Source organism: Mustela nivalis, assembly GCF_964662115.1.
Source record: "Mustela nivalis genome assembly, chromosome: X".
Taxonomy (NCBI): domain Eukaryota; kingdom Metazoa; phylum Chordata; class Mammalia; order Carnivora; family Mustelidae; genus Mustela; species Mustela nivalis.
The window spans coordinates 1,782,422-1,809,251 of NC_139040.1; the positions used below are offsets into that span (position 1 = coordinate 1,782,422).

Consider the following 26,830-nt stretch of genomic DNA (forward strand, 5'->3'; position numbering starts at 1 on the left):
TTGTATGCCGAGATTGATGACATAAAACACGAAGGCACACACATACACACAAATGTTCTTTACTTACATAATTGAAGAGCCCCTTTCGGTTCCTTGCGGGCACGCAGCCCGCCCGCCTTCTGCCGCCTGTGCCTGGAGTGCGGCCCTGGCCCACACGGGGTCCGAGGGGCCTGCGACAATCCCAAGGCCGGTGACGCCGCCGGCTTCCTCCAGGCCCGCGGCGGCCCCGACGGAGCACCCGGCCCATTTCTGATCCTCGCGCGCCATCTAGCGCCCGGAACCAGCACGGCAGAAGGACAAGCTGCACCGGGGCCTTCGCAGCCTTGGACAGCCATTTCGCTTTCGGGATGGTCGCATTTCCCGATAGGCACTGCGACCCGAGCACCCCATGCAGGAAATGGCGGTGCGCGCAGGCGCACACAAGACGGTTTCGCCCTCCACTAGGGGCCAATTAGGCGTGAACGCGGGAAGCCGAAGGCTTTGTGTTCGTGCTGCCCAGACCCCTGGAAAGCTGGTGGAATCTCACCCTTTTTCCTTTCCAATCGACAATCTCTGGTTTTCCCACAAATATCTTGGAACCTCTACAACAGTAGCTGTACTAACTGAATAGATATGAAAATAAACTGAGGAGCTATTAAATATGTATCTGTACTGCAACATCAATCCAAAACTCCATCCGCACGCTGTCCCTGAACTTTGGCCTACTCCCAGCCTAAATCCCTTCCGAGAATAGGCTGGCCTCAGGGGAAAATATTCTCAAATATACTATGTGATCATGTCACGTTTCAGCCCACTTTTCCACATTCGGTTCTTCCTAGCCTTTCTTTCTCTTCTTTATAACAGAAAAACACTTTTTGCATAATCCAAATGCTTTCAGACCTATTGCAATAATCCCTCTCCCCTCTAGTAGTTATTATTCTAAATAAAAGCTCTTCTTCCTAAGTCTATATTTTTTATTTGACAATACTTAACATACAATAACACACACCCAATTTAAGTGTACAGTCCAGTGAATTTTGATAAATATACGCACATACACAATACACAATCCCAATCAAGATTCAGAATGTTTCCATCACTGCATCAAAGAGTGCGTACTGTATAATTCCACTTATGTAAAACCCAAAAAATGTGAACTAATCCATAGTACAGAGAGATTACAAAAAGGCACAAGGAAAGAGGATGTATGCATTCACTATTTTAATGGGGTGATGGGTTAACAGATGTATACATATGTGAAAACTGAGTACATACTCTTTAAACATGCTGTTTCTTATATATTAAATATCTATTAACAAAATTAAACACATACACTTTTTAAATATGCCTCACTTCTTATGTGTTAAATATCCATTAATAAAGCTGTTAAAAATAGGAATATGAATGGATCCCTCTTGCACTTTTGGTGGGAATGCAAACTGATGCAGCCAATCTGAAAAACAGTATGGACATTCCTCAAAAACTTAAAAATAGAGCTACCCTATAACCCAGCAATTGCAGTCCTAGGTATTTATCCAAAGGATCCAAACATCATGATCTGAAGTGGCACATACACCCCAATGTTCATAGAAGCAATGTCCACAATAGCCAAACTGTGGAAAGAGTCCCGATGTCTATTGACAGATGAATGGATAAAGAAGATGTGGTATATATATACAATAGAACATTCCTCAACCATCAGAAAAAATGAAATCTTTGCATTTGCAACAATGTGGATGGAACTAGAGGATATTATGCTAAGCAAAATAAGTCAGTCAGAGAAAGACAAATACCATATGATTTCACTCATATGTGAAATTTAAAAAACAAAACAGATGAACATAGGGGAAGGAAAGGAAAAATAAAATGAGATGAAAATTGAGAGGGAGGCAAAGCATGAGAGACTCTTAACTCTAGAGAACAAACTGACGGTTGCTAGACAGACTGTGGAGGTGCTGGAGTAACTGGCAGGTGGGCAGTAAGGAGGGCACTTGATGGGATGAGCACTGGGGGTTACAGGCAACTAAATATAAATAAATCTAAATAAAAATATGAATCTTCAAACAGTATTCAGAGAAAATGCCCTATAGTCATCTCTCACAGCCAGAAAAAACTTTAGAGAGAGACATACACATTTCCAAGGAGAAAGTAGGTACAGAAGGCACCCAGAGGAAGACATTGTGCTGATCACATTACAAAGAATGCAGCAGACAAAAGGAGTACCTGGGATCACAGACAGCATCCATTGGCAGGGCTCAATTTTTGGAAGATATTCAGAGGGAACAGAATCCTACAGATGGTATTAGATAATATTAGATAACAGGCCTGGCACACAAGTTACTCCCTGGAAGACAGCACTGTGCTGAAAGTGTTCAAAAACAGTGCATAATGAGGAGGGCCTGGAGAATGGGTCTTTCACAGAACAGATGGCGTGGTAGAAAACATTCACAGGCAGAGAGCATGCTGCAGAGGCCATTCGTGTAGAAGAAGGCTGGGTAAAGATAGTGTGAACAGGGAAGCTCATCAGGAAAGCAGTGCCAGTCTTTCTCAAGCAGAAAGGCTTGAAAACAGGGAATCAGTTGTTTACACAATGAATATAAGGCTGAAGATGCAAAGATCAAGGAGGCTGCCACTGGCACACAAGAGGAAAAAAATTAATGATTGCAGCATACCAAAGGAATGTCATGGATGATCTTCAGCAAGTTTCCCAGAAGCCACTGGGAAAAAACATGTGCACCCTATTTTTGACACCCCAGTGTCCATTGGTGCTGCCAGAGAACAAGGGCTTCTTCTCTTCTGCCTTCCAAATTTGGTAAAAGTATCTCTCAGAGTACTTGAGTATCTGGAGGACTGAGCCCAGAAACATGCTGATGATGTATTCTAGGATGCATATTTCTTAGGATTTCCCTTATATTGAGGAAGGAATGTACAAAGAGGAAAGCATTCTGCCTAGTTGCTAACAGTCAGTCTAACATGGCTCACCTCTTTGACCACCCATCACCCATAATACTCTTCTATCCATATTTTTCTCTTAAATGATCAATAGCAACACTGTGCTTCATATAGGTAACTATGACTTCACCTTCTCCAAGAACGGGTGTCAAAAATCCCACTGGGCACACTCTCATTTTCTGGGGGACGTCTGTTCCTTTTCTAGTTCTGTTACAATTACACTTTTATATGCTGTAATCCATAGACTACATTATAAGATTAAGCATCATCAACACAATTTAAATGAAGATTAATAATTATTACTAATAATTATAACGTCCTTCTTCCACCAGTGTTTCAAGTTCCCTATGACCTCATTCAGGTGGTTGTGGTTGTTTACCTGGTAGGAAGATACAAATCTTCATTATTGACCCTTAGTGGTCCTCCCTGCAGGAGTCACTATAGTTTTCCATTAACTTATACTCTCAGAGGATCAGTCTCCTAGGTTGCAGACATGGTCCTTCCTGCCCCCACTGTGTAGCAGCAATCCTATTTCCCCTTGATAATCAGGAGCAATCAACCACCCAGTAACCCTCTTCTTTGTTTGTTCAGTAGAATGAGGAGCCCCAAATTGCCAGGTGGCAGTATAACTTTCTATTCAATGAAACCAGTGTTGGTTCCCCTGGTGAAAGCCTTCCTTCCTTGGGACCTTCACAGAAAGACGATATTGTACACAGAAGCATCACAAAAGTAACGCATTCCACGGAGACTCACGGGGAGAAGACATTCATAAGCAGAGTCCTTACAGGGCACGTGAGTACAAATGGCTTTGGGGCCCTCACAGGTGTAGATCTATGGGGGAGGACACCAGTACTGAGATCAACCTGCTTGATAGAAACCTGATATGCTCAGTGATTTTTTAAAATAACACTACTGTATTTCTCTTTAAGGTATTCGTGTTTTATACTGTCACCAAGAGAGTCCTAGAAATATCTGGTTAGGAGCTACTGATGTAGTCCTTGTCTTTTGAAGTAGTAAAACCTCTTTTCCCTTTCCCAATTGTATTCCTGTATCTAAGACAGTGCCTGAGGTTGGGGTGAGATACTAGCTCCAGGGACACTAGTTCAATAGCTAGTGAACATTGGTTCCAAGGTCCCTGCTCAGCAGTGGAAGGAATCCTCTGTCATGTCTGCTATCTTTGGATAGACTTTAAGAAAAAAAAAAAAGTTTTATGTATTTGACAGAGAGAGACAGAGAGCATGCACACAAGCAGGGGGAGCAGTAGGCAGAGGGAGAAGCAGGCTCCCCACTGAGCATTGAGCCTGACACAGGGCTCAATCCCAGGACCCCGAGATCATGACCTGAGGTGAAGGCAGACACTTAACCCAACTGAGCCACCCAGGTACTCGCAGACTGACATTTTGATCGCCTTTTGGGGGGGGGGGGTCCCTTGGCTGGATCAAGGCATAGATAGCATGCAAATTGTATTTTTGGATACAAAACTCAGAAGCATGGATCACTTGACAGATAGAATGACAATTCAGCAGGATTCTATAGCACTGGCCTTAGTGAGCAAGATGAAAATCTTGACTATTGGAACAAATCTGGACCAATGGATTTGGATGTGTGTGTGTGTGTGTGTGTGTGTGTGTGTGGGCACCTTTGAGAGGTGTTTGAGAGATGCATATATTTAGAATTACTGTCAAAGAAGAGTTGGTGGGGCCAGGGGTGTTGAAATAGGAGAAGACTTGATGAAGGGAGAGCCTAATAAGCATTGTAATCTAATTTAGGGGTTGGCATATAGGAGAGGGATGATTACCAGTGGGCAATAGTTAAAGGGAAACAGATTCTAACTCAACTGAAAAATGCATTTTCTTTTTTTAGAAAAGATTTTATTTATTTACTTGAGAAACAGAGAGCATGAGAAGTGAGTGGAAGAGGGAGAAGCAGACTCCCTGCTGAGCTAGGAGCCCGATGTGGGACTCAATCCCAGGACTCCAGGGTCATGACATGAGCCGAAGGCAGTCGCTCAACCAATTGAGCCACCCAGGCACCCAAGAATGCATTTTCTGAAACTGGTCCTGTCCACAGGCAGAAGGGGCTTTTCCTTCTGCCTCCTCCTCACCAGCTTGTGCTCTCTCTTGATCAGTCTTTCTCTCTCATAAACAAACAAACAAACAAACAAATAAAATCTTTAAAGAGAAAAAGAAGAATGGCTTCAGGTAATAGGAGAAAACAAATTACACCGGCAAATATACCAAAGAAATATATACTCAAAGAAAGGAAACCTTAACATTGACAACATAGACACTTGTAATATCTCAACATTTATTTTAATTGTGTACATTAATCTGGGTTAAGCAAATATGATTAAAACACTAGACAATTAAAAAGAAGCAAAAATATAATGCAACCACATCTCTTAAATCTGCAGAATTCTGTGCCTTTTTAGACATGAAAGAGGCTGTTCTGAATAGAAAATCAATGTTGATTTTACAAGCTTTCTTTCAATTTCTTGCATATTGACTCTAAAACCCCTTTAAAGGCTAAGTGTATCTTAAAGGTGGAGAAGTCAGCCTATTTGGGACCTCTTTATCCTGTACTCCATCAACTGACTCAGGGTTGGTCCCACAATACGGAGCAGCCTTTCTTTCTCTTTTACTCATTCATTCAGCACCTGTGTATCAGTGCCTCCTAAGAGCCAAGTCCTACACTTGAGGAACACCAGCTCACATTTCGTGTTGGTACATGACATATTGTACAACGCTTCCCCTCCAATGCAAATCTAATGCACAGCTATGCAGATCAAAGGGGCATTCCCCTCTGATCATCTGGTGGGAAGACAAATCCACCACCCAGTGTGCACAGGACTCACAAAGTGGAGAGAGATGGAGACATTTTCTAATCAAACCAAGAGAAGAGACCTTCATTTTTTCATCCGAAAAACTCGCAGGTTGTTCCTTCTCTCGAGGACCTTACACAGGGATGTTGGTCCCAAGGGCAGAGAAACTTAGAGTCATGGATGGGCCTGCAATCTGTTTAGACAACCAACATATTTCTGCGTTCCAGGCACCTGGGACCCAGTAGCTGCTGCTATCTTGGGATAGTCTGTAGTGAAAAATAAGTTACTGAAGGCCCTGGGCTCAGATCAGTTAGCTTACTGGGGTTTCCCTGCGTTGACAAGCTCTTCTTTGGGAAGGTCTGTGAGTCAAATCTCTATCCAGTAGAGAAATCTGAGTTCAGAAGAGCATGTTAGTTCAGAGTTGTTTTCATGGAAACGGGAAGAGAGGGAGGGAGGGCCGATTGGCATTTGTGGTACTTTAGGGGGAGACCTAGGATGCCCAGAGGAGAAGCATGATTTAATACTCTTCTGTCTTTGTAAGAAGAGTAGGCCTCAGGGGAGGCCTGTGGAGGGCAGTGCTACCTGGTAAAATGAGATACACATAGTGCCCAATACACAGTCACTACTAAGTCAATGCTTGGTATTGTGCTCACTGTTACTGAAGAGAACATGGGTTCTGGAGAGAGACAGCAATGGATCCAAACAATGCAATGACCACCTTCTGAGCCTCAATATCTTCATCTGTAAATTGGGAACAAGAATACCCTCCGCATAGGATTAGTATGGGAATTAATGCCATCCCTTTGTGACAATGCCTGGTATGTAGTAAGGCCTTGAGAAATGTTAACCACTTTCCTCCTTTCTTAATCCAGCTGGAGTCTATACACCCTAAAACCTACTTTAGAAGATTTCCCTGTAACTATTGGGAATCGAGGGCAAAGGTATTAATCAATTATGAAGATTCAGACACAGATGTTTTTTTGGCCAGTGGCCTCCTAAGAATCACACCCTATGGAATTTAAACTTAACTGTGTAGGTTGTCTAATACATGTCCACATGCCTATAGGAAAAGAAAAAAAACTCAATTTATAGTGAAAAGTGGGAAGGAGAAGATAATTAAAATCTGCTGTATAATTCACTCAAAAGCAACTAGCTACTTTTAAATGTGTATGGAAAGTTAAAAAAACTATATATATATATATATATATATATATATATATATGCCAATCCCTAGCATTCAACGTCTGCAAATTACCCACCAGACATCATCAAAGATCTTCAACCTGGCCCCTCAGAAGCTTCAAGGGATCTCCCGCTTTCGAGTCCCAAAGACATACTTAGAGCTGTGACATAGAATGTGGGTTTGCTCTCTGTCCCAAAAGTCAGGACACACTGAAACCCATGCTCCCACCTACTGTACCAGGCCACTCATCAGGAGGCCAACCTGTCTTAGGAAAGCTAAGATTAAATTCTTGTTCAATCCTTTTTTTCTTGGGCCTGAAATAAGACCATGGACATAAAGTGCTTTCTAAGTTATAAAAAGCTACACACATAAGTAATTATCATAGCATCATTAAGACACTCTACTGGATGTAAGCAGTTCAACTTGAGAGAGGGGCAAAAGCACGAAGAAATCAAATGGGGAGGGAGAAAGTGAGGGAAGAGGAGCCAGCAACTTGGGGCAACTGGGAACAGCCAAACTTGTCCAGGACTCATCGGCTTCTTCTCAGCTTGGAAGAGCTAAAAGAAAATAGTAGCAGCCATGAGATTGGAAATACACATCCAAGCCAACAACCAGTCTTTGGGTGGTTCTTCAGGTGGTTGATGTTTCTAGGCATTAGGAGTAACAGTCCAGGTTAATGCAGAACAGGCCTAGACAGAAGGCGGAACAGGCCTGTAGCTGGTAGAGAGCCTGACTGCTACCCATTCCCATTGCCTACAAGGTAGATAATCTAGCTGCGGAGGTGCTAAGGAGACGGGGTTGCCAGGATCTGGACAGGCAGCGTCCTACGGGCTCCAGGCCCCATGCAGCTCAGACACTGAGGTCAATTCTGCTGGCTTTTGCATGCAAACCTGTCTTCAGGCTGTGTTGAAAATGCAGTCTGGAGGCTGCCCAAGCAGCCCTTCCTGGTTAGGCCAGCCACAGGATGGCACCATCCCTGCCCACACATGCACTATCCTGGCCTTTACCTGCTGCTGGTCCCCCACCTGTATCTTGTTTTATTGAACACCTTGGATTTTGAGTCCTGATCTGATGTTGTACAAGCAAGAGTGGAGGCAGCCCAAGGGAAGGTAGCAGAGATCCCTGGATTTGAATTCAAAGTCCTGGGTGAGGTCCTAATTCTGTCATCCAGTAGCTAGGTGTTTCCCCAGGCCCTTCTCCTTTTTAGGTCTTTATCTGCTTGCCCTCAAATGAGGTTAACAACACAGGCCTGGCCAGCACCCCAAGATAGCTGGAGGGCTCACCTGAGGTGGTTCATGGAAGGTGCTTCTTGAGAGGAAGAGACCATGACCCCTGCAACTTAGAAGTATATGTGGGGAGGGTATTTATCTGTGCCACCTAAAGCTTCAAAGTCTCATAGGGCTTCCCTAAACATAAAGGTTAAGAGAGATAAGAATATTCTGGGTTGAGACTCGAGGAGAGACCAGGGCACATTTCTTCCCCCTAATAAATTTTCTGGCTCCTTGGCACCCACCTAGAAGAGCTTCTCATAGCATTTCCCGCAATGGACGGTGTCACGGTGGACGAAGATCTGATCCAGCAGCTCCCCCATTGGTTTACTGCAAACCCCACACTGGAAGAGAAAACAAGCTGGATGTCAACATATACATGAAGCAATGGCAATGGGATCACACAGGAGCTAGGAGCTAGGAGCCCAGGTTTCAGAAATGGGCCTGAGTTTGAGCCCTAAATCCACTCCTTATTAGCTGGATGAGCTTGGGGAAGTTGCTGAGTGTCTCTTTCTTCATATACAAAATAAGCACAGTGGCAGGTTAGCGTGCGGATATAGTGAGGTACTCAAACGGGGGTCATACACCAAGGAAGTCATTGCTGTTATAGGAGGGCTGTGGGAATTTAGTTGTGACATTTAAGGTCCAAAGAAGGTGATCTGAAAATCTAATAAAAGGGAAGGCTATCATAGGGGTATAGCTCTGCCGTCCTCATGACTCTTACACCTGCCACTCTAGTGGCCACCTACAGAACAAGAGTGGCCAGCTGTCTGCAGCAGGCCTTCTTGCAGTTGGGTCTTGAAGAAGAGGAATCGTGAGTCTCCAGGTGTCTGGGTCTCCAGTGATCTCCAAGACTACCCTGCACTGAGCCTTCTGCTCGTTCAGCTCCGAGTCCTGCCACACCTCTGACATGGAGCACAACCACACAGAGAACAAGCCTTCTTTTCACTCTTTGATCCAGAAGGCTCCCTAACTCTGGACCATGCTAGCAGTACCACCCTTCTTCCTTACCTTAAAGCAATAGTCATGGCAGCAGATGCCAAGATGCTCTAGGGTAATCTTCGGACAGTCTCTGATCTCCTGGTTGCAGTAAGTACAGATCCTTCCACTTATTCTGTGAGATTAAAAACAAGACCTTGGCAGTCAGGCTGGCACGCAGACTACTGACGTGACTAGATGCCCAGATACTCAGCCTGCCCTCTTTGTCTGTAGTGTGCAGTTGGTTGCATATCCCTGGGCTGGACTGGATCTCGGCCCACAATAGACCCTAATGATATTTCCAGAAGGTGGTCATGTATCTTTGCCCTATTTGCAATCATATGACGACCAGAAGACTTCCTGGTATGATTCCTACTCCAGGCAGCTTGCCTCTCCCTGACCCCTTGCTTAGCATCCTGGGGGCACTAACCCCCTCTAGAACAGGAAGACCCATGTCTTCCTCTATAGGAGACATGCCCTTGTATGCTGTACCTGGCCCCGCCTTGATGGCCCTTCTCTTCATGCCTGTGACCAGTAAACCCTGCTTCTCAGATCCTATACTCTTGAACCTACCCTGCCGCATGATACTCCAAGGACCATCACAAAGACAGTATGGCTGCAGAGCCCGCTGGGAGCTCATGTTGAAGTTCTAGATACTAACCTCTAGGTCGCATGTCTCCCCACTTTGAGGATCCCTGCCTTTGTCCTTGAGAGTCACCCCTGCCTTGCTTCCCAGAGAGAGCCTGATCAAAGTACCTGCCTGCCCTGATCCTTCAGGTGTAAACTGGGAATGCTTTCTTTTAGAGATTTGAGTATGCTTTTGATGGGAACTAGGGGTGGTGCTACCGACCTGAAGCCACATAGGCTCCTCCCTTCAAGGGCCCAGAATTACTGTGAGCATCTCAGTTTTGGTCCCTCTTTATGCTCCTGGACCAGGGCTCAGTCTCTTGACAGTGTTGTTAGGGACTCCTTCTTTCCTCAAGGCCCTGTTCCCGCCATGTATTTTGACATTACCAGTTTCAGCTCACAGGCGGATAATACAGTAGAAACATCTCTGACCTAGGAGTAGTCGCGGACCTGGGGTTTTGTCCTGGCTCTGCCACTAACTCACTGTGTAACATACGGCACATTACTTATTCCTTCCAGTCTTGTTTCTTCCACTGTGACCTGAGTGAACTGCATCTCTAAGAGTCCTTTCTCTTCCGTTTCAAGAATTTTAAAATAGGACTTCTTTATCATTAAGACCATCCTGTGACCACTGTTATCCAGTGACAGCTTTTGAAACTCCTCAATGGGACACTTTCTGCAGCTTCATTCAGTTCAAATGAATGGTTCTGTCTGGCTTCTTGATGACAGCAACCCAGTTTTCTTAATTTTCCACCCAGCACTCCCTTTTGTAGTTTAGCTTTTTTAAATATCTGGTCATATGTGCATGTTTCTTAAGTGATCATTTATGTTCTAATCCCAAGGGCCTTTCCTGCTGACATGAGCTCCCTGGCCTTTCAGACACCACCATCTGCCTTCAGTACCCTTTGAGTTTGCCTTCTGGTCTTAGCTGGGTTTAAAGGTCACCAAGAATGCCACGAATGTGACATCCCAGTAAGGGAAGCACCATCCAAGGAGTGGTGTGAGAGATCTGCAAGTGGACCAGAAGCAGCCAAGCGGAAGACAAAAGCAAATGGACTTAGTGTGGAAATATCCCTCAGTTGTTTCTTCTCTAGAGACCTGCGAGCTCCCTGGTAAGATAGTAGACTTACCTTTCAGAGTACAGAGAGCTGTCACATGCAGGTTTCTTCTCCACGTCACGTGAGTCTCCACTGTTTCTAATACTGCAGAGAGTGCGATGGGGAAGAGGAGGGAAGAAGATGGGAACCAGTCATGAGAGGAAACGCTTTGCTGATATTATTAACCTTGTGGCCACAAGCTGAGACATGACTCTACGTGACCTGCCATCATCTGTTATGCTGAGTGGCAGCGGAAGCTTTGAACTTCATGCCAGGGAGGCATAATTCTCTTGGAGAAGAGCCTTTCCAGTGGGGGGCAAAGGACACCTGCCACGCTGAAGAAGATGACAAGAGGAATGGCTGCAATTCATTGACCAGCTGGATGGGATCAGGGCTTGTCTTCCCACATACGTGACTACCTTATAACGTGACAGTCACCAGGAGTCCACTCACAGCAGAAACCAGGCATGAGGAATCGGAACAAATAAAAGAAGGAAACATTCTAACATACTACCTATGCTTGAGTTACAGGGGGATTGAGGAGAAGGGTTTTTTTTTCCTTTTTGTATCTTCATTTTTCAATAATGTGACTTTTGATAATAAACACACATGGTCTTTGGTTTTTTTTTTTTAAAGCCCTATTGCCAGGAAAGTGTGACTAGCTACAAGCCATGGGACACACTTTAGTGATACTGCCTTTCTCACAGGACTCATGTGGTGCCCTTAAGAGGTAGCCAGAAAAAGGGCTGTGCAGAGGTTAAGTGACCTGGAGTAAGCCATGAGCTAGAATTTCCTCCCAGGTTCTGTTTTGGTTTTGATTTTAGCATTAAGTTTATCTCTAAGCTTCCTGGAAGGTAAAGCAAAAGAGGAAACCACACTAGACTATACAATCTTCCAATAAAGAAACTCTACTGTTTCTTTCATAAGATACAACATTTTAACTGACTGTAAAATTCAATTTTAAAATAAATTTAATTGTCAGACTGTGTAAGAATTAAATCTAACAGAGTGGTGCCAATGGGAAAAGAAAAACCAAGAGTCCAGTCAAGTGACACTCACAGATGCAAATGCTACATGGCAAGGAGAGCTCCCTGAAAACAGACCCATGGTGGCCAGGAGCTGTGGATGGCGGTATGGGGGGGTTGCTAATGGGTATGGGGTTTCCTTTTGCAGTGGTGAAAATGTTCTGGAATTGGATGGTGTTTATGCTTGCCAACATGGTGAATGTACCAAACACCACTGAATTATATACTTAAAGAGTGAATTTTATGAGATAGGAGTTGTATTTCAAAAAAGTTATTGACAAAAACCACCCTAAGGAGTTACAGATGAAGAAACTAAGGTTCAGGAAGACTGAGCATCAAAAATGACCCAACCAGTGGGGTCAAGCTGGGGCTTGAACTTGACACCTATGGTCATTATTCCACAGTACCAGTGAAAGCTGGTTCAAAATCCCCAGAGGCCCAATCCTGAAATGAGGCCATGATGTTCCTTTCTGTTACTAAAATCTTCATCGTAGCAGTGAGATGATGTGTCATAAAAAAAAAAAAAAAAGACATTCCCAGAGGAATGCTGTCTCAGTGCAAATTACTTTTTAACTGAAGGTGGCATGAAGATATCTTTCAGATGATGAGTGAAAAGTTGTGCATATAGCAGGACCTGCAGTCAAGCATGTCAAATGTGAGGCGTCCCAGCATGCTGGAAAAAGCATGGGAGCTTGAGAGAGGAGCCCTGAAATACAATGGAATTAACTACGTTAAAAAGTCCCTAAGGGCCTCACCAACTCTGTAAAGAGCAATGCTTTCAGAATTTTACTACAGAAAGCTTGTCTGCCAAGAAACAAAGCCAGATGGAAAGAGATGGCACTGGAAGTGGGGTATAAAACAATAGAGGGGGGACACAAAGGCACGGATTCAGGTAAAACAGCTTGAAATTCATAAATCATGACTGTGGGCGATTACAGCATTCACCCACTCAACAAATGATTACACAGAAATAACCCTGGGCCAAGCCCCAGAAGAGGTACTGAGGATTCAGGACAACGGAAGGATTTGGGACTCGCTCTTACCTGCTGAAGCATGAAGACACTGGCTTCCCGGAGGATACCTCACTAGCATTCATGTATTCCTTCACAAAGAGAATCCCTTTGCTGTAGAAAGAGCACAGTAGAACAGAAAGAGGTATACTGAGAGATGCCAGGGGACAGGGCCTGGCCCAAAGGAGGGGTCCAGGGCTGGGAGTGTTCCCACCTGGTTTGAAGGTAGGGAAGACACTTATGGTCAATCCTGGGGATGGAAGTGCAAGGAAAATGGCAAACAGGAGCTGATGCCCTGCTGAGCCCACCGTGGACTGGGCTGAAATTGAAGCCTGTGGGTTCAGCTTTCTATGTGAAGATTTGAGAACCCTAGAAAAACGCTCCTGGAATCAATGTCAATATGCTTTCCTTCTTCATGCGGATCTCTACGCTATGGGAGGCTTGTGCCCCACATCCCCAGACTCCAGTACAGTGAACTTTCCATCCTTCTGACTGCATTTTCTTTCCCTTTTATCTGGCGCAGGAGAGCCTCAAAGCTGCAGACATAGACGGTTGGTCCTTGCCATGGTGTGTGAATCTCCACCAACAATCTAATCTCTCCCTTCTCAGTCCTAGATAGGTCCCTGGCAACACTGGACATCTACCTCATGCTGGGCTCACCATGGCCTTGAATTTGGCCTTTATCAAGCTGGCTTGATGTTGTCACAAGGACCTCGGATTTCGCTGCCCCGCCCTCCACCTCCTCAGTCTCCCAGCTCTTTAGCTCTAGGGAGGGTATAGCCCAGAGAACACTTCGCAGGTTGTCTCTTCTTACCTGGATGAACTGGAGTCCAATGCACTTGGAGAGGCTGGGACATAAACATGAGGCTGCTCGGGAGAGGCAGTGGCGGTAACAGCGACCATACCGTCTGAGGGGTTGCTTATCCTGAAGGAAGGAAATGGAGGGTGAGTGTGTAAACGTCGAGAGCTGACATCTTCCAGCATCAAACGGGCTTTGGGGGGCCTCCCCCTGAGACTGCCACTTCAAGGAGTTTAAAAATATGCTAATGTGTTTAAACAACCCGTGCAAATCACTGAGCTTGTGTTTTATAAGGTTCCTGAGATAGTGGGTGGAACCCCTTACCTTACAGATAAGAAAACCCAGGCGAAGTGACCAGGTAACATTGAGAGTCAGTGGCAAGACTTTAATTTTACAGTATCCTTCCCCAGTACAGCCAAAGGCCTTGACCTGTAACTCACTTGGTTTGAAGAGAGTATGAGGACTACCAGGGCCTTGACAGACACAGTCCAGCTCACCTCACTGCTGGATGGGACAGCCCCTTCGTAGTATCAAGCTCTACCCCCTCATACTCCAGAGAACTCTTTGGAGAATAGAACACCAAGGGAGAGAGGAATATATACAATTAGGCAGCACTAAAGAACAGACTTGGATGCCCCTCACTCTAGAAGGCATCTGCCGTGGGCAGAGGCAAGAAACTGACAGGTGTGATGGTTTGCCTGACTTTCCCTCACTTGGCTGTACACACAGCTGTTGGCCTGAGATCTGACCTCCTAGCTAACTCACAAGGTTTTTCTTCTGACCAGGCCTTTACCTGCTCTCATTCTGCCCTCTGTAGGTCAGGGTATTCTGGCGGGCACTGCCACTGTCCCCCCTCGCCACTGTACGCCATCCCCTTGACATATACCCACTCTTCAGTGGCCTTGGGACAGCTCTATGGGCACACACTGTCCTGGGCTGAATTTGGCTTCTTTCCAACATGTTGCTGCTCAGACCAACCTCTGGCCTGGGCTCTGGGGCCACTGGAGCCACTCCCTTGCTAGAGAATCCAGTGTCCAAGAACACAACTAGTTCAAGGGTCGGGGGCAGGTAACAAGCTAGCTCCCCAGTCTCATCTTTGCAAACTGACGGATCTGTCTCGTACCTTTGCACATACCACCACCTTCTTCTCCTCTGGGACGCCCTTCTGGACTAGTTGCTCTCTCACCCTGTTTGTGCCCAGTCACCCTGTGCCTACTCCTAGGTCCCCTCATGGTATAGGAATGAACCATAGAAACTCGAGGAGGTGGGTTATCTGGGAGGAGAGGCCCCATGGGAACCTGGAAAGACAGATGGGAGATAAAATAGAAAGCCAGAGGGTTAGAGAAAAAGACTTCGATTGGCAGGCACAACTAGCAAGTGTCTGGCGTCCTGTGGTCCACACCCAGCACAAGAGTTGAAGGGGCAGTAGAACCGAGCAGGCAAGGTAAGAAAACATTCCCTGGGGATCCTTCTATGACTGCAATGTAAGCAGTGACGGGCTTCCACCAGGTCAGGTGACATCCCATCTCCCTCTCACGGTCTCCTCCTTCTGGTCTACGAGCCTAGGCCTGCCCGCCCGGTCCCCTCTCCATCCTCACCTCACTTCCTCCCCTCCAACCACAGAGCCCTTTCAGTCTTCTCCTCAACGCCCTCTCCCATCTTGGTCTCTGTACATGCTGCCCACTGTGTCTTCCCAGGTCCCTTCCAGTCTGGCTCCTCCCTAGGCTTCAGGTCCCGACTGCACTCTCCCCTTCTTAGCAGAAAAGCTCTCCCCAACCATCCTAGCTACAATACCCCCTACCCCCTGTCCTGGCCTATCTCCATTAGAGGACCCAGTTTCTTTCTTTTCTGGACTTATCACAAACAGAGAGGCAACAGATACAGCACAGTGCTAAGTAGTAAAGGCTCTGGACTCTGCTTTCTAATCCCTGTTAAGCCACTGCCTGGCTGAATGACTGTTGGCAAGCTAGTCAACCTTCCTCTACTTCTGTTTGTGTTCTTTAGATCTGAGATAATAATACTACCTCCACTGTATGGTTGGCCTGAGAATCACGTGCACAAGAACAGTGCCTGCAAAGCCATGATGGTTATCATTATGGTGTTACTGCCATTGTGTTTATTCGTTGGTGCACCATGTGCTCCCGGAGGGTGAATGGGCAGGGCCTTTCTTTGCCTTCTTGTTCAATGTGTGTGTGGATGCTACCTACAACTGGCTCACAGGAGATACTCATACAGTCTCTAGGCCCATAGCTCTTGGTTATTTCCAAACTCATGGCCACCTTGTGGAAAGATCTCCAGAGAGGAAAGGGAGCACCCAAATGTTGCCATGCAAGCCGCGCTGGCTGTCAGTGATGGCAGAGGAAGAGTTCATCTCACATCTTTTATCTCCTGGGAGCTCCCATTCACAGAGCAACACATCTTCCTCAGAGATCTTCCATCCCCATTAATGGCAGAGGCACTCCATATCCTCTCCCGACCCAGATTTTCATGCTCGGAACGGCTGCCAGAAAGCATGGTGCTCTGTGCACTTTCTTTGTTCCAGGCTTGGTCTAACAGATAGGACGCAATAGCTCCAGATTGAAGCCCAATAAGACCTATCCCTGGGGCATTCATTGCTGGTCACCTTCCCACTACCTCTTAGCCACTCACACCTGCAGAGAGTAACAGATTTGCCAAACATGTTAGAGTTTGTTCTGCATGGCGGCACATCAAAAAAAAAAACAAAAAAACAAAAACAAAAACAAAAAAAAAACAAACCCTGGGCTATAGCAGGGGCCCAGCACAGCATAACCCTTACCTGCTGGCCTGGCTGTCCAGTTCCACAAGCTGCTCAGGTCTTCTGGAGCTGCTCTGTGGCTCCGGCGTCCTGGGGGATGCAGGCTGCTGGGAGGGTGCAGCTGGGTCTCCCTGGCCACCTCTCAGGGCTGTGGGCTTCTCCTGCCAGGTCTCTCCCACCTTGGCAGCCACATTCTTGTCTTCAGAACCAGCCAAGGTGCTGAGGAAGAATAAATATCTTTATGGAGCGAGTGCTTTGGGACCAGTCCTCCTTTACCCAATGCTTGTTGATGGTACCTCCTGTGGCCACAGTGGGCTCTTCTTCCAGAAGATGGGGAAGAGAAGAGCCTAGTACGGCCCCCACCACACAGACCAATCTTTCTTGTCTTTGGGAGAACCCCAGGACTACTGATTCCCTCCCACTTGACAGAGTCTGTGAGAACACATGATGACTTCAAAGAGGTTTTGAAACAAACAGGGGCTCCTGTCCCCCTTCTCCCACTGCCACTTTCTTTTCTCCAAGCCCTCCCCATCCCAGTTCGTCTGTCCTGCCTAAAGCCTCAAGCCATCTGGTCTTCTCGCCAGGCCCTGGTGCTCAGAAGAATTAAGAACACAGGCAGCCCCACATAGGCCCAGCTCTCTTAGAAGGAGCTTCTTCCCTAGGCTCCCCTGGCGGGCTGGGTGAGGGTGACAAAAGGGAAACAGTATCATTTTGCTCGCTAATTTTCAAACAGGCCAGTGACCCCACAATAGGTCACCAACACCCAAAGACTCCTAGCCAAATCAGAAATGTGTGACTCAGCCCCATTTGTGATCCTCGCTTGCCATCTGCTGGATGGCGTGGGCAAGACAGCAGCTTAAAGCATGCTGAGATCTATCTTGTCGAGGGCAGCCATTTTCCCTGTTGATGGTCACATCTCCCAGGGGACACCCCGGTCGGAGCTCTCGGCTGCAGAAAATGGTGACACATGTGGATGCACACATGCTGAAATGTGTAGGAGCACAGCACATGCACAAGTAGGCACATTCATATTGTTGTGCCAGCTTTATTTTCACAGTTGGTAGTAATTTGTCCTTTATTGCTAAGTAATCACAGCTATTATTATGAGTCAATCGCATTTTCATCCCCTTATTACAGATGAACAATCTGGGGTGAGGGTCCCTTTGCAGCTCATAAATAGCAATCAAAGGGTGCCTGGGGGCCTCAGTTGGTTAAGGGTCTGCCTTCAGCTCAGGTCATCAGGTCACGATCCCAGGGTCCTGGGATCCAGACCCACGTTGGGCTCCTTGCCCAGTGGGTCGCCTGCTTCTCCCTCTCCCTCTGCCTGTCACTCCCCCTCCTTGTGTTCTCTGTGTGTCTGTCAAATAAAGAAATAAAATCTTTTTTAAAAAGACCCTTCTCAACCTCAGTTTCCTCCCCCACAACAGCCAAACATGGCAGAGCTGTGCACACTCACTCTTGTGACTTCTTCATTCCTTTTCCCTTGTCAACTACCCCCCTGAAGTTACAACTGTTTCCCAATATCCCAAATTATCTGTGCCCAGCACCACTATGTGCTCCTTTAGGTCCGGGCACCCACTGGGGGCTCTCCAGGATCTCAGGTATCCCAAAAGCAAACATCTGAAGCTGAAAAACGTAATTTGAATGCTCTAGATATTTTATCCAGGCAAAAGAACCTTGAGACACCACAAAGGCAGTTTCTCCTTGGTCCGCCCCTCCAAACTTAGTCTACAGTCTCTATAAGATTATTATTAGGACAAAAAACTTCCTTTAAAAAAAAAGATATTATTTTTATTTATTTGACAGAGAGAGATCACAAGTAGACAGAAGCAGGCAGAGAGAAAAGGGGAAGCAGGCTCCCCGCTGAGCAGAGCCCAATGCGGGGCTCGATCCCAGGACCCTGAGACCATGACCCAGGCCGAAGGCAGAGGCTTTAACCCACTGAGCCACCAGGCACCCCAGGACAAAAAAATTTCTTAAAAGCTTCCTTTACATACATTAGTAGGAACTGTTACCCTTCATGTTGAGCAGGTAACCTCAATTTGTCCCATCTGCCATAAACACAACTGTCATAAAAAAAAAATAAAGTGGGGCAAAGATGAGAGCCACCACTTATAAAACCAGTGAGTTTTGTGGCTGGGTGTTTATAAGTGATTCATGGCTGAAAATTTAGAATTAAAGTCATGAGATCTCTCTTTTTCTGTCTGTCTGTATGTTTATGTATATATGTATGTTATATATGTGTAATATGCTCCTATCTCTGGAAAGTATACCAAATTAACTTCTAAAGTCCCTTATCCTCTATTGCAAATGACACAGAGATAAATAAGCACTTATGCAAATTAAATATTCCTAAGACTTTCATAAAATAAATTCTAAATTTTGAATGTAAAAAATCAGTGTTCTTACAAAAACTAACCCAAATGTTTTAAAAATTCAAGTATAAGACATTTAGCTGAATCTTTGGCAAGCAAAACTAGTTTAACATTCCTAGTTTAATAAGAACAGCTATGTCTTGTGAATTATCAACCTTACATATGATACAAGCACACATTTTTATTCTACTTGAGTATAATCTTCCTAAACTTAATGGATTTACTAGCCCAGTAAGCTGGTATTACATCTATTAGATGTTTAAGATTACAAAAAAACACATTTGCTTTTAATCAGACTGTCATTATTCTGATAAACTCTATTTCAACAGTAACTATGTTTTATAATATGTCAGCTTAAAGACAGTTTCCAAGATCTTCTTGGAAATTTAAAACCTTACATTCATGCTAAATTATATTAACAGGTATTCCCTAAAAACCTAGATAATTTCAAAGTAAGAAAAAATAGTACAACATTAGTTACTAAGCCTAAGTTTAAGTTTATATACTTTTTGCTGCTTATTTTTTTTTAGTACAGAGAGGCTGTAGATAGATTTCTTGATAAAGTCTTCATTTTTCCACATTGAAAAATTATATTATAAAAAGTATATAACTGAAAAATTTTATGAGATATATATTCATAAGCTTTACTAGTCTACTGTAAAATGCTGGTATATGACAAACAATTCAAAATGATCTACCTCCTACTTTTCTTTGTAAAACAGAAGTTACATTATTAATACTTAAAAATTATAATCAATATGTATAAATGAGACTACTAAAAATAATAACAGCAAAGGAGAACAACTTTGGGTTTTTTTTAAGATTTTATTTATTTATTTGACACAGAGAGGGAGATCACAAGTAGGCAGAGAGGCAGGCAGAGAGAGATAGAGAGGAGGAAGCAGGTTCCCTGCTGAGCAGAGACCCTGATGTGGGGCTCGATCCCAGGACCCTGAGATCATGACCTGAGCTGAAGGCAGAGGCTTTAACCCACTGAGCCACCCAGGTGCCCAAAGAGAACAACTTTGTATGCAAGGAATTCAAATCTATTTTTGTTATATAAATATAAATACATATTTTGTTATATTTTTGTAAGCATAAATATATATAAATAATATATTTTTGTAAATATAAGTTTTGTGTGGTTCCAAAAATTTTGCAAGATGAAAGGTAAATGGATATTTTTTAAATTATAAAAGATTTATAGAAAAGAACTTTTATTTGTTGTGGTTAAAATTTATTAAAGTTTAATGAGATTATTTATAATATTTTCAAAAAGAGCTAGTATCAAATGTTGTATGATATAAAACTAAAATTTGGCTTTCTCTCTGTTAAAATAAGATTTTCTTGAGCTGACTATGTAGTTCAGTCTGCTTCTCCCTCTGCCTGCTGTTCCCCCTACTTGTGGGCGCTCTCTTGCTCTCTGACAAATAAATAAAATCTTTAAAAGCAAAAGAAAGAAATCCAATATGTTCTTCCTCTATCCCCAGTTACAGTGTCGTTATCACTGTTGGTTTTCTGAAATGATAGCACTCATGAACTATAAAAATTAAAGCTTGCCGGGGTTCCTGGCTGGCTTAGTCAGTGGAACGTGAGACCCTTGATCTTGTGGTTGTAAGTTTGAGCCCTATGTCAAGTGCAGAAAGTACTTAAAAATGGAATCTTTAAAAAAAATAAAGAAGTCTGCTAAACTGTTGGAAGAACTCAATCTCCCACGGCCTAAGGTTTTACCCTTAGCATCGAGTGTCCTCTGATCTTCTTCTGCTAGGTTACACCAATTCTCCCCATCTGAAATAGTGTTCACCCAGGAGAAATCCCTATTTTGTCTGGGCTCTGGAAGAGTTTAACTTGGTTAATTCAGACATTCTAAAATAAAAGGATTTTTCCAATCCTCTGTCCACTCTCCCTTACAATTCTGCTGTTATCATTGCGTACATCACTGCAGTTCTCAGTCGGCCTCTCTCTACACTTCCTGGAATCCCAGGTGAGTTAATCCTTATCCACTAGTAGGTTTGCGTTGACTGGCTTTCCTCCTGGTGTATGGTGATGAGCCTAGTCTACTGAGATGCTATGAGTGGCCAGAACCAAAGACTGGAAATAGAAAACCCAGCTGGTTCTAGAAAGAAAACTGTCTACCCAGCACACTCCAGGATGTGGACTACTAGGAGGAAAAAAAGGAAGGACATTTTCAGGGTGTTGATGCACATCTTAGAAATAGAAGAGTGTTGCCAGTGCAACATATGCAGACTGGCCCAGGCAGAGCTTCCATCTCAAAGCCAGAACCTTGCCTCAGGTGCCCTTGTCTGTCAATTTGTTTAAGTGTGCTTCCTTGGCTTGGTATCTCCATGGATGGGGCATTGGCTCTATTGGCTCCAGGCAATGAAGCAGTAGCTTGGAGATAACCCGGCCACAACCTGGGCCAGAAGGACTCACACACCCCACCATGCCCATGGAGCCACAAATATGGCTTTCTGACTTAACGCTCCCCCTTCCCTCACTGTTCCCCCAAGTCTTATCAGTTGCCCAATTCTAGCTTCATTATAGTTATTTAACAGTTCTGTCCATATCCATAACTACCACCCTAGTGGGAGCCCTTCATCTCTTACTTGGTGGACTGGAACCACTTTGTAGCTCTTTTCCCTGCCTCTACTCTTCTCACTTCTAGTTCATTCTTCACACTGCCAACATAGAGATAACTCTAAATCACAACTCTGACCATATCACTCCCTTCCTTAAAAATTTTTTGGCTCTGTATGTTGGAATGTAAAATGGTAGAAAACAGCCACTGTGGAAGATAGCATGGTGGTTTCTCAAAAAACATAAACATATAATTACTACATGATCCAGCAATTCCTTCTCTAGGTATATACCCAAAAGGACTGAAAGCGGGATCTCAAAGAGATATATGTTCACTTATGTTTATTGCAGTATTATTCACAATGACAAAAAGACAGAAGCAGCCCAACTGTCTACTGACAAATGAATGGATGAACAATATGCAACGTGTCTATATTACGCAATATTAATCAGCCTCAAAAAGGAAGGATATACTGACATATGCCACAACATGGATGGACCTTGAACACATTAGGTTAACTAAAAAATGCTGGTTACAAAAGGACAAATACTGCATAATTCTACTTCTATGAGGAGCCTAGAGTAGTCAAATTTATAGAGATAAGAAGTAGACTGGTGGCTGCCAGGGGCTGGGCAGAATGGGCTGGGGAGTTATTTCGTGGGGAAAATGTTTCAGTTTCGCAAGACAGAACGTTCTGGAGATTGGTTGCATAACAACATGAATGTATTTAATGCTACTGAACTGCGTACTTCAAAATGGTTAAAATACTAATTTTTATGTTGCATGAATTTTAAAAGATCTTTTAAAAAAGCTTTCCTGACTTCTCTTTGCCCTCTGGAGAAAGTCCAAGTTCTTGTTAAGGCATAATGACCTGACCATGCCCATCTGTGAACATGTGGCTTTTGTCCTTTATGAGATTGATACAGAGTGTTGGTGTCCCTAAGACCGCCCCCAGGATCAGTGATTCACTGGGAGGACTCCCAAGACTCAGCGTATAGTCATCCTCAAGGCTAAGATTTATGACCATAGAAGGATACCAAGCAAAATCAGACTGGAGACTGGTCACATAGGCACTTTCTGCCTGGCATGTCCCGAAATTCCCAGCTCCCAGGAGGCAAGCAGAGATTCAGCATAAAGTATATTATTTGTACTGGTTATCCAGGTGGTTAGCCTTATCTCTTATCATTTAGGGAAAGGTTCAACTAAGTGTAGAGAACTGTTTACCTTTTCAAGCTTCCAGAGGCATATCTTACAAGCCGCATGAACTACAGCCATGTCAAAGCACAGGGCGCTCCTCCAGCATGCAACAGTGCCATCTGCCCTTTAGCACAGGAGATTCCCATTACCCCTGGAGTCCTCCCTCACCTTCTCGTGAACTTCTTCAAGAGGAATATTAACTGTCACCTCTGTGAAGCCTTCCCTAATTCAATGAGGCCAACCAAGTCACATACTCCTACTATGCTGCCATTATACCTTATCCATACCTCCTTGAGATTAGGGACCAAATCTTGTTTGTCAGCATCCCCAGTGCTTAGTACATGGGCTAGGAGTCACTAAGAGTAAAATTTGGGTTAATTATAGAAGGTGTGGCTCATTAACTCACAGAAAGAATCGAGAAGCCCACATGACTCTGCATATTCCTTCCACTGCCCTCCAACCAGCATCTGCACTCATCCTTCCCTTCTATCCCTAAGACAGACATCTCCTCCCTTCCCAAGTCTTTAGAACCTACCACCCTAAGCCCTTACCATAAATTCAGTGATCCTTCACCTTGGGGTCAGCTCACTCTTCAAGTATCAAACTCTCTTTACCCAGAGTGTATTTCCTCACATGGGCACATAAGCATACACTTTAGAAAGCCCTTACCATCATCCTGCAGCTGTATTTGTCTGCTCACCCATCCAATCTCCAACACCTCCTGGCCAACATTTTCTAAAGAGCTGTACACCTCCACCAACCACCTCACTGCCCACTTCTTCCTCATTCCATCATAAGTCTCTGCTCTCCCAATCTGCCCCCTGCCTAAGGCAGCCATAAACTCCCATTTTACCAAATCCGTGCACTTATTTAAGGGTCCGCAGTATACTGGAAAGTCAGCTCAGCCTGGCTAAGTTTCTATGATGGTACTCTTTCCAGGTTCTTTCATTTATCCAAAACTTTCCTTCTCAGTACCCCTCTTCATGTCCTCTTCTGCTGTAAGACCTTTCAATATTACCATTTAGAATTCTGACCCATCTATCTTTCTTTCTCATTTTTACCATTTTCACTGTAAAGACTCAGAGTTTTAGGGGGCTAATAATTAACACCTCTTTTTTTTTAGATAAAATAAGAATGGAAAATGGAGATAAATGTCAGCCAATGAAGCAAATGGCTTTACAGGTAGAGCCAAAAGGAAGGCTCCCCTTGCATCCTTGAACCACAGGTCCTTACTCACCCAGCAAAGGCCTGGCTGGACAATTGGCCCTGGGGGCTGGTAGACAGAAGCAAAGAATTCAAGGTGAACCTTCTTGGCTGTACATCCGAAGCTATCTGCTTCCAAATACAAGGAGAGTTACTGGACCAACTGCGTTTATGTAGTTCCTGTTCCTAATCTGGCAACCAATAAGCCATTCTTCCCCAAGAGAAGAGGAAGAGGAAGAGGAAGGGAGGCTAATAGTATAAACGAGAGACCAGGGAAACTCCATATTCATTAAACAAAAACAAAACTGACATTAATAATATTAATATGTTATATTCATCATGAACAGACCGGACATGACTTGTAGGAAGATTCCCTCCAGCTGCCATGTGGACAATCAGCCAAGGGATATAAAGTAAGATAATACAGGAAACCAGTTAGGAAACTGCTCAGCCAAGGGAGGAATGATAAGGCCACAAGTCTTGTTGTCTTATAAAAGGTACAGAAGAAAGGAAGTGGGAACCAAGGCTCTCCCCAAATTTTGGGATTGGTCGGGGCGCCTGGGTGGCTCAGTGGGTTAAAGCCTCTGCCTTCGGCTCAGGTCATGATCCCAGGGTCCTGGGATCGAGCCCCACATCGGGTTCTCTGCTTAGCAGGGAGCCTGCTTCCTCCTCTCTCTCTCTGCCTATTTGTGATCTCTGTCTGTCAAATAAATAAATAAATCTTTAAAAAAAAATTTGGGATTGGTCACCTGGATGGACAGTAATGGTTCCAAACTGAAATGAAAGATGCAAGGAAGTTGGGGGGAGGTGCCATGCAGAGAGATGATAAAGTCATTTGAGTTATGCTGAATGTAAAGTGCTTGTAGGGGATCTGGATAATGATGTCCAACAGGCTATTGAGTAAACAGGTCTGGAGCTGAGTGAAGATTATACTGGAGGATAGAGTGGATGAGGTTGCCCAGAAAATGTGTCATTATTCAATCTCAATCTATCTTTCTCATTCCCTAATGGTGTCATTTTATAAATACAAATAATCCTCATCCTACATGGGACCCCCATCCTGCTCCACGTGTCGGAAATTAGCCAGGGCTTCTTACCTCTGGGTACACACACCTGCTTCGATCACAGTCCGTATCCCAGCTATTTGCACCACAGGAAACCCCTCAACACTGCTTCACACCTAGGGAGTCACCATCCCAACTCCACTCATGGGGCAGGATTTTGAGCACCAGGATTCTGAGTGTGTACCAGGCACTGGCATGAACATGGGGTAAGTGCGGATCCCATGTAGGGTGTCTGGGTAGCTCACTTGGTGAAGTGCCCAACTCTTAGTTTCAGCCCAGGTCATGATCTCATGGATCATTGCATCAAGCCTTGCATCAAGCTCCACATGCAGTGGGGAGTCTGCTTCAGGATTCTCTCCCTCTACTCCTCTCTCTTTCTCTGTGTGTGTTTGTCTCTCTAAAATAAATAAATCAATTTTTTTTAAAAAGTGGGTCCTACCCGGATCATGGCCCCTGACAAAGTTTCAGCTCAGGCAGGCAGGGGCCCAGCACAGCATAACCCTTACCTGCTGGCCTGGCTGTCCAGCTCCACAAGCTGCTCAGGTCTTCTGGAGCTGCTCTGTGGCTCCGGCGTCCTGGGGGATGCAGGCTGCTGGGAGGGTGCAGCTGGGTCTCCCTGGCCACCTCTCAGGGCTGTGGGCTTCTCCTGCCAGGTCTCTCCCACCTTGGCAGCCACATTCTTGTCTTCAGAACCAGCCAAGGTGCTGAGGAAGAATAAATATCTTTATGGAGCGAGTGCTTTGGGACCAGTCCTCCTTTATCCAATGCTTGTTGATGGTACCTCCTGTGGCCACAGTGGGCTCTTCTTCCAGAAGATGGGGAAGAGAAGAGCCTAGTACGGCCCCCACCACACAGACAGTCTGTGTCCTCTTTGGAACGACCCCAGCACTACTTCTCCCCCTGCCACTGATAAAAGCAGTCCCCACTCACAGTAGACAAAGCCTGAACCTCTGATGTTTTTGCATCCCCTGAATCTGGCAAGGAGAAAGTGGCTTCTTGGCTATCCTGTACTTTGAGCTCTTTGGGAGATCTTTCTTCCTCCCTGGCCTCATGTCACACCTACATTCGAACACCCTTACCAACACCATCCCCATCTGAGATCCTTCCAGGGACACTGTTCTTTCTCCTGGTGCCTTCTGCATGCCTTCTTCACAACCTCTATGTGTGATGGTGCTGTTACCTGGAGGCCTCAAAGATACATGCTCAGTAGACCAAGGACACTGAGTCGGGTTATTGAGCACATAAGCCCAGCGTTCTAGAAAATAAAAATCTAGTTCATCATTACTTGGGCCCTGGCTTAATCTGAACTCAAGCCTCACAACATCAGCAGCATGCCTGCAATTACTGGCAGGACTACCAAGGGTCAAGAAGATAACACTATCAGTTACCTCTAACCCTGAGACTCTTCATTCATAGAAGTCAATCCCATAATAGCTATGCTCCATGCCTTCAAGCTGAAATAACAAAGGGAGCAATGTGATTCTTCAGCCTCAAGTGACATGAGCCAAAATCCCATTATCAGCTGCCCAGGAAAATCTGCAGGCAAGTAGATGTTGTCCCTTTCTGTGCTGCTTCTAACCTGATTTTCTGTTCCAGTCCAACTAGATGTCAAAAGTAGTCTTCTCAGATAATGCCAGTCCCTTAGCCAGCAGGATACCCTGATGCACCCACCACACCCCTACTTGCAACATACATGCTTGAATGAAAGACAAACCTAGAAGGCCTAGAGAGCTTGTTTCCTGCCTCTGTAAGTCCCGAACTAGCTTTGGAGTCAATCAGAATCCTGTCCCATCTTCTGTCCTTCATAAAATTATGGTAACAGGGATTAAGATCATCAATTTGTGAATTACGTCCAAGATTGTTTGCAAAGAGTAATTTGGGGGTCCATTACAACACAA

At 44.8% G+C, this 26,830-nt stretch overlaps 1 protein-coding gene and 1 long non-coding RNA gene across 6 annotated transcripts in view; both read right to left on the reverse strand.

Moving 5' to 3' along the window:
• Nucleotides 1-26,830, reverse strand: part of LOC309856038 — a 1,055,650-nt gene that overhangs the window by 424,889 nt on the left and 603,931 nt on the right. The gene's annotated exons all lie outside the window — the stretch shown is intronic.
• ZNF185 (zinc finger protein 185 with LIM domain) overlaps nt 5,217-26,830 on the reverse strand; it is a 53,065-nt gene continuing 31,451 nt past the window's right edge. For all 5 annotated transcript variants that reach the window (XM_082716922.1, XM_082716921.1, XM_082716923.1 and 2 more), the window contains 8 exons: nt 25,439-25,636; nt 16,537-16,734; nt 13,755-13,865; nt 12,974-13,054; nt 10,939-11,010; nt 9,215-9,317; nt 8,449-8,547; nt 5,217-7,492 (listed from right to left, as the gene is read on the reverse strand). In XM_082716922.1, coding sequence (XP_082573048.1) covers nt 8,449-8,547; nt 9,215-9,317; nt 10,939-11,010; nt 12,974-13,054; nt 13,755-13,865; nt 16,537-16,734; nt 25,439-25,636 — 862 coding nt within the window. In that variant the 3' untranslated portion in view covers nt 5,217-7,492. The remainder of the gene's footprint in view (nt 7,493-8,448; nt 8,548-9,214; nt 9,318-10,938; nt 11,011-12,973; nt 13,055-13,754; nt 13,866-16,536; nt 16,735-25,438; nt 25,637-26,830) is intronic.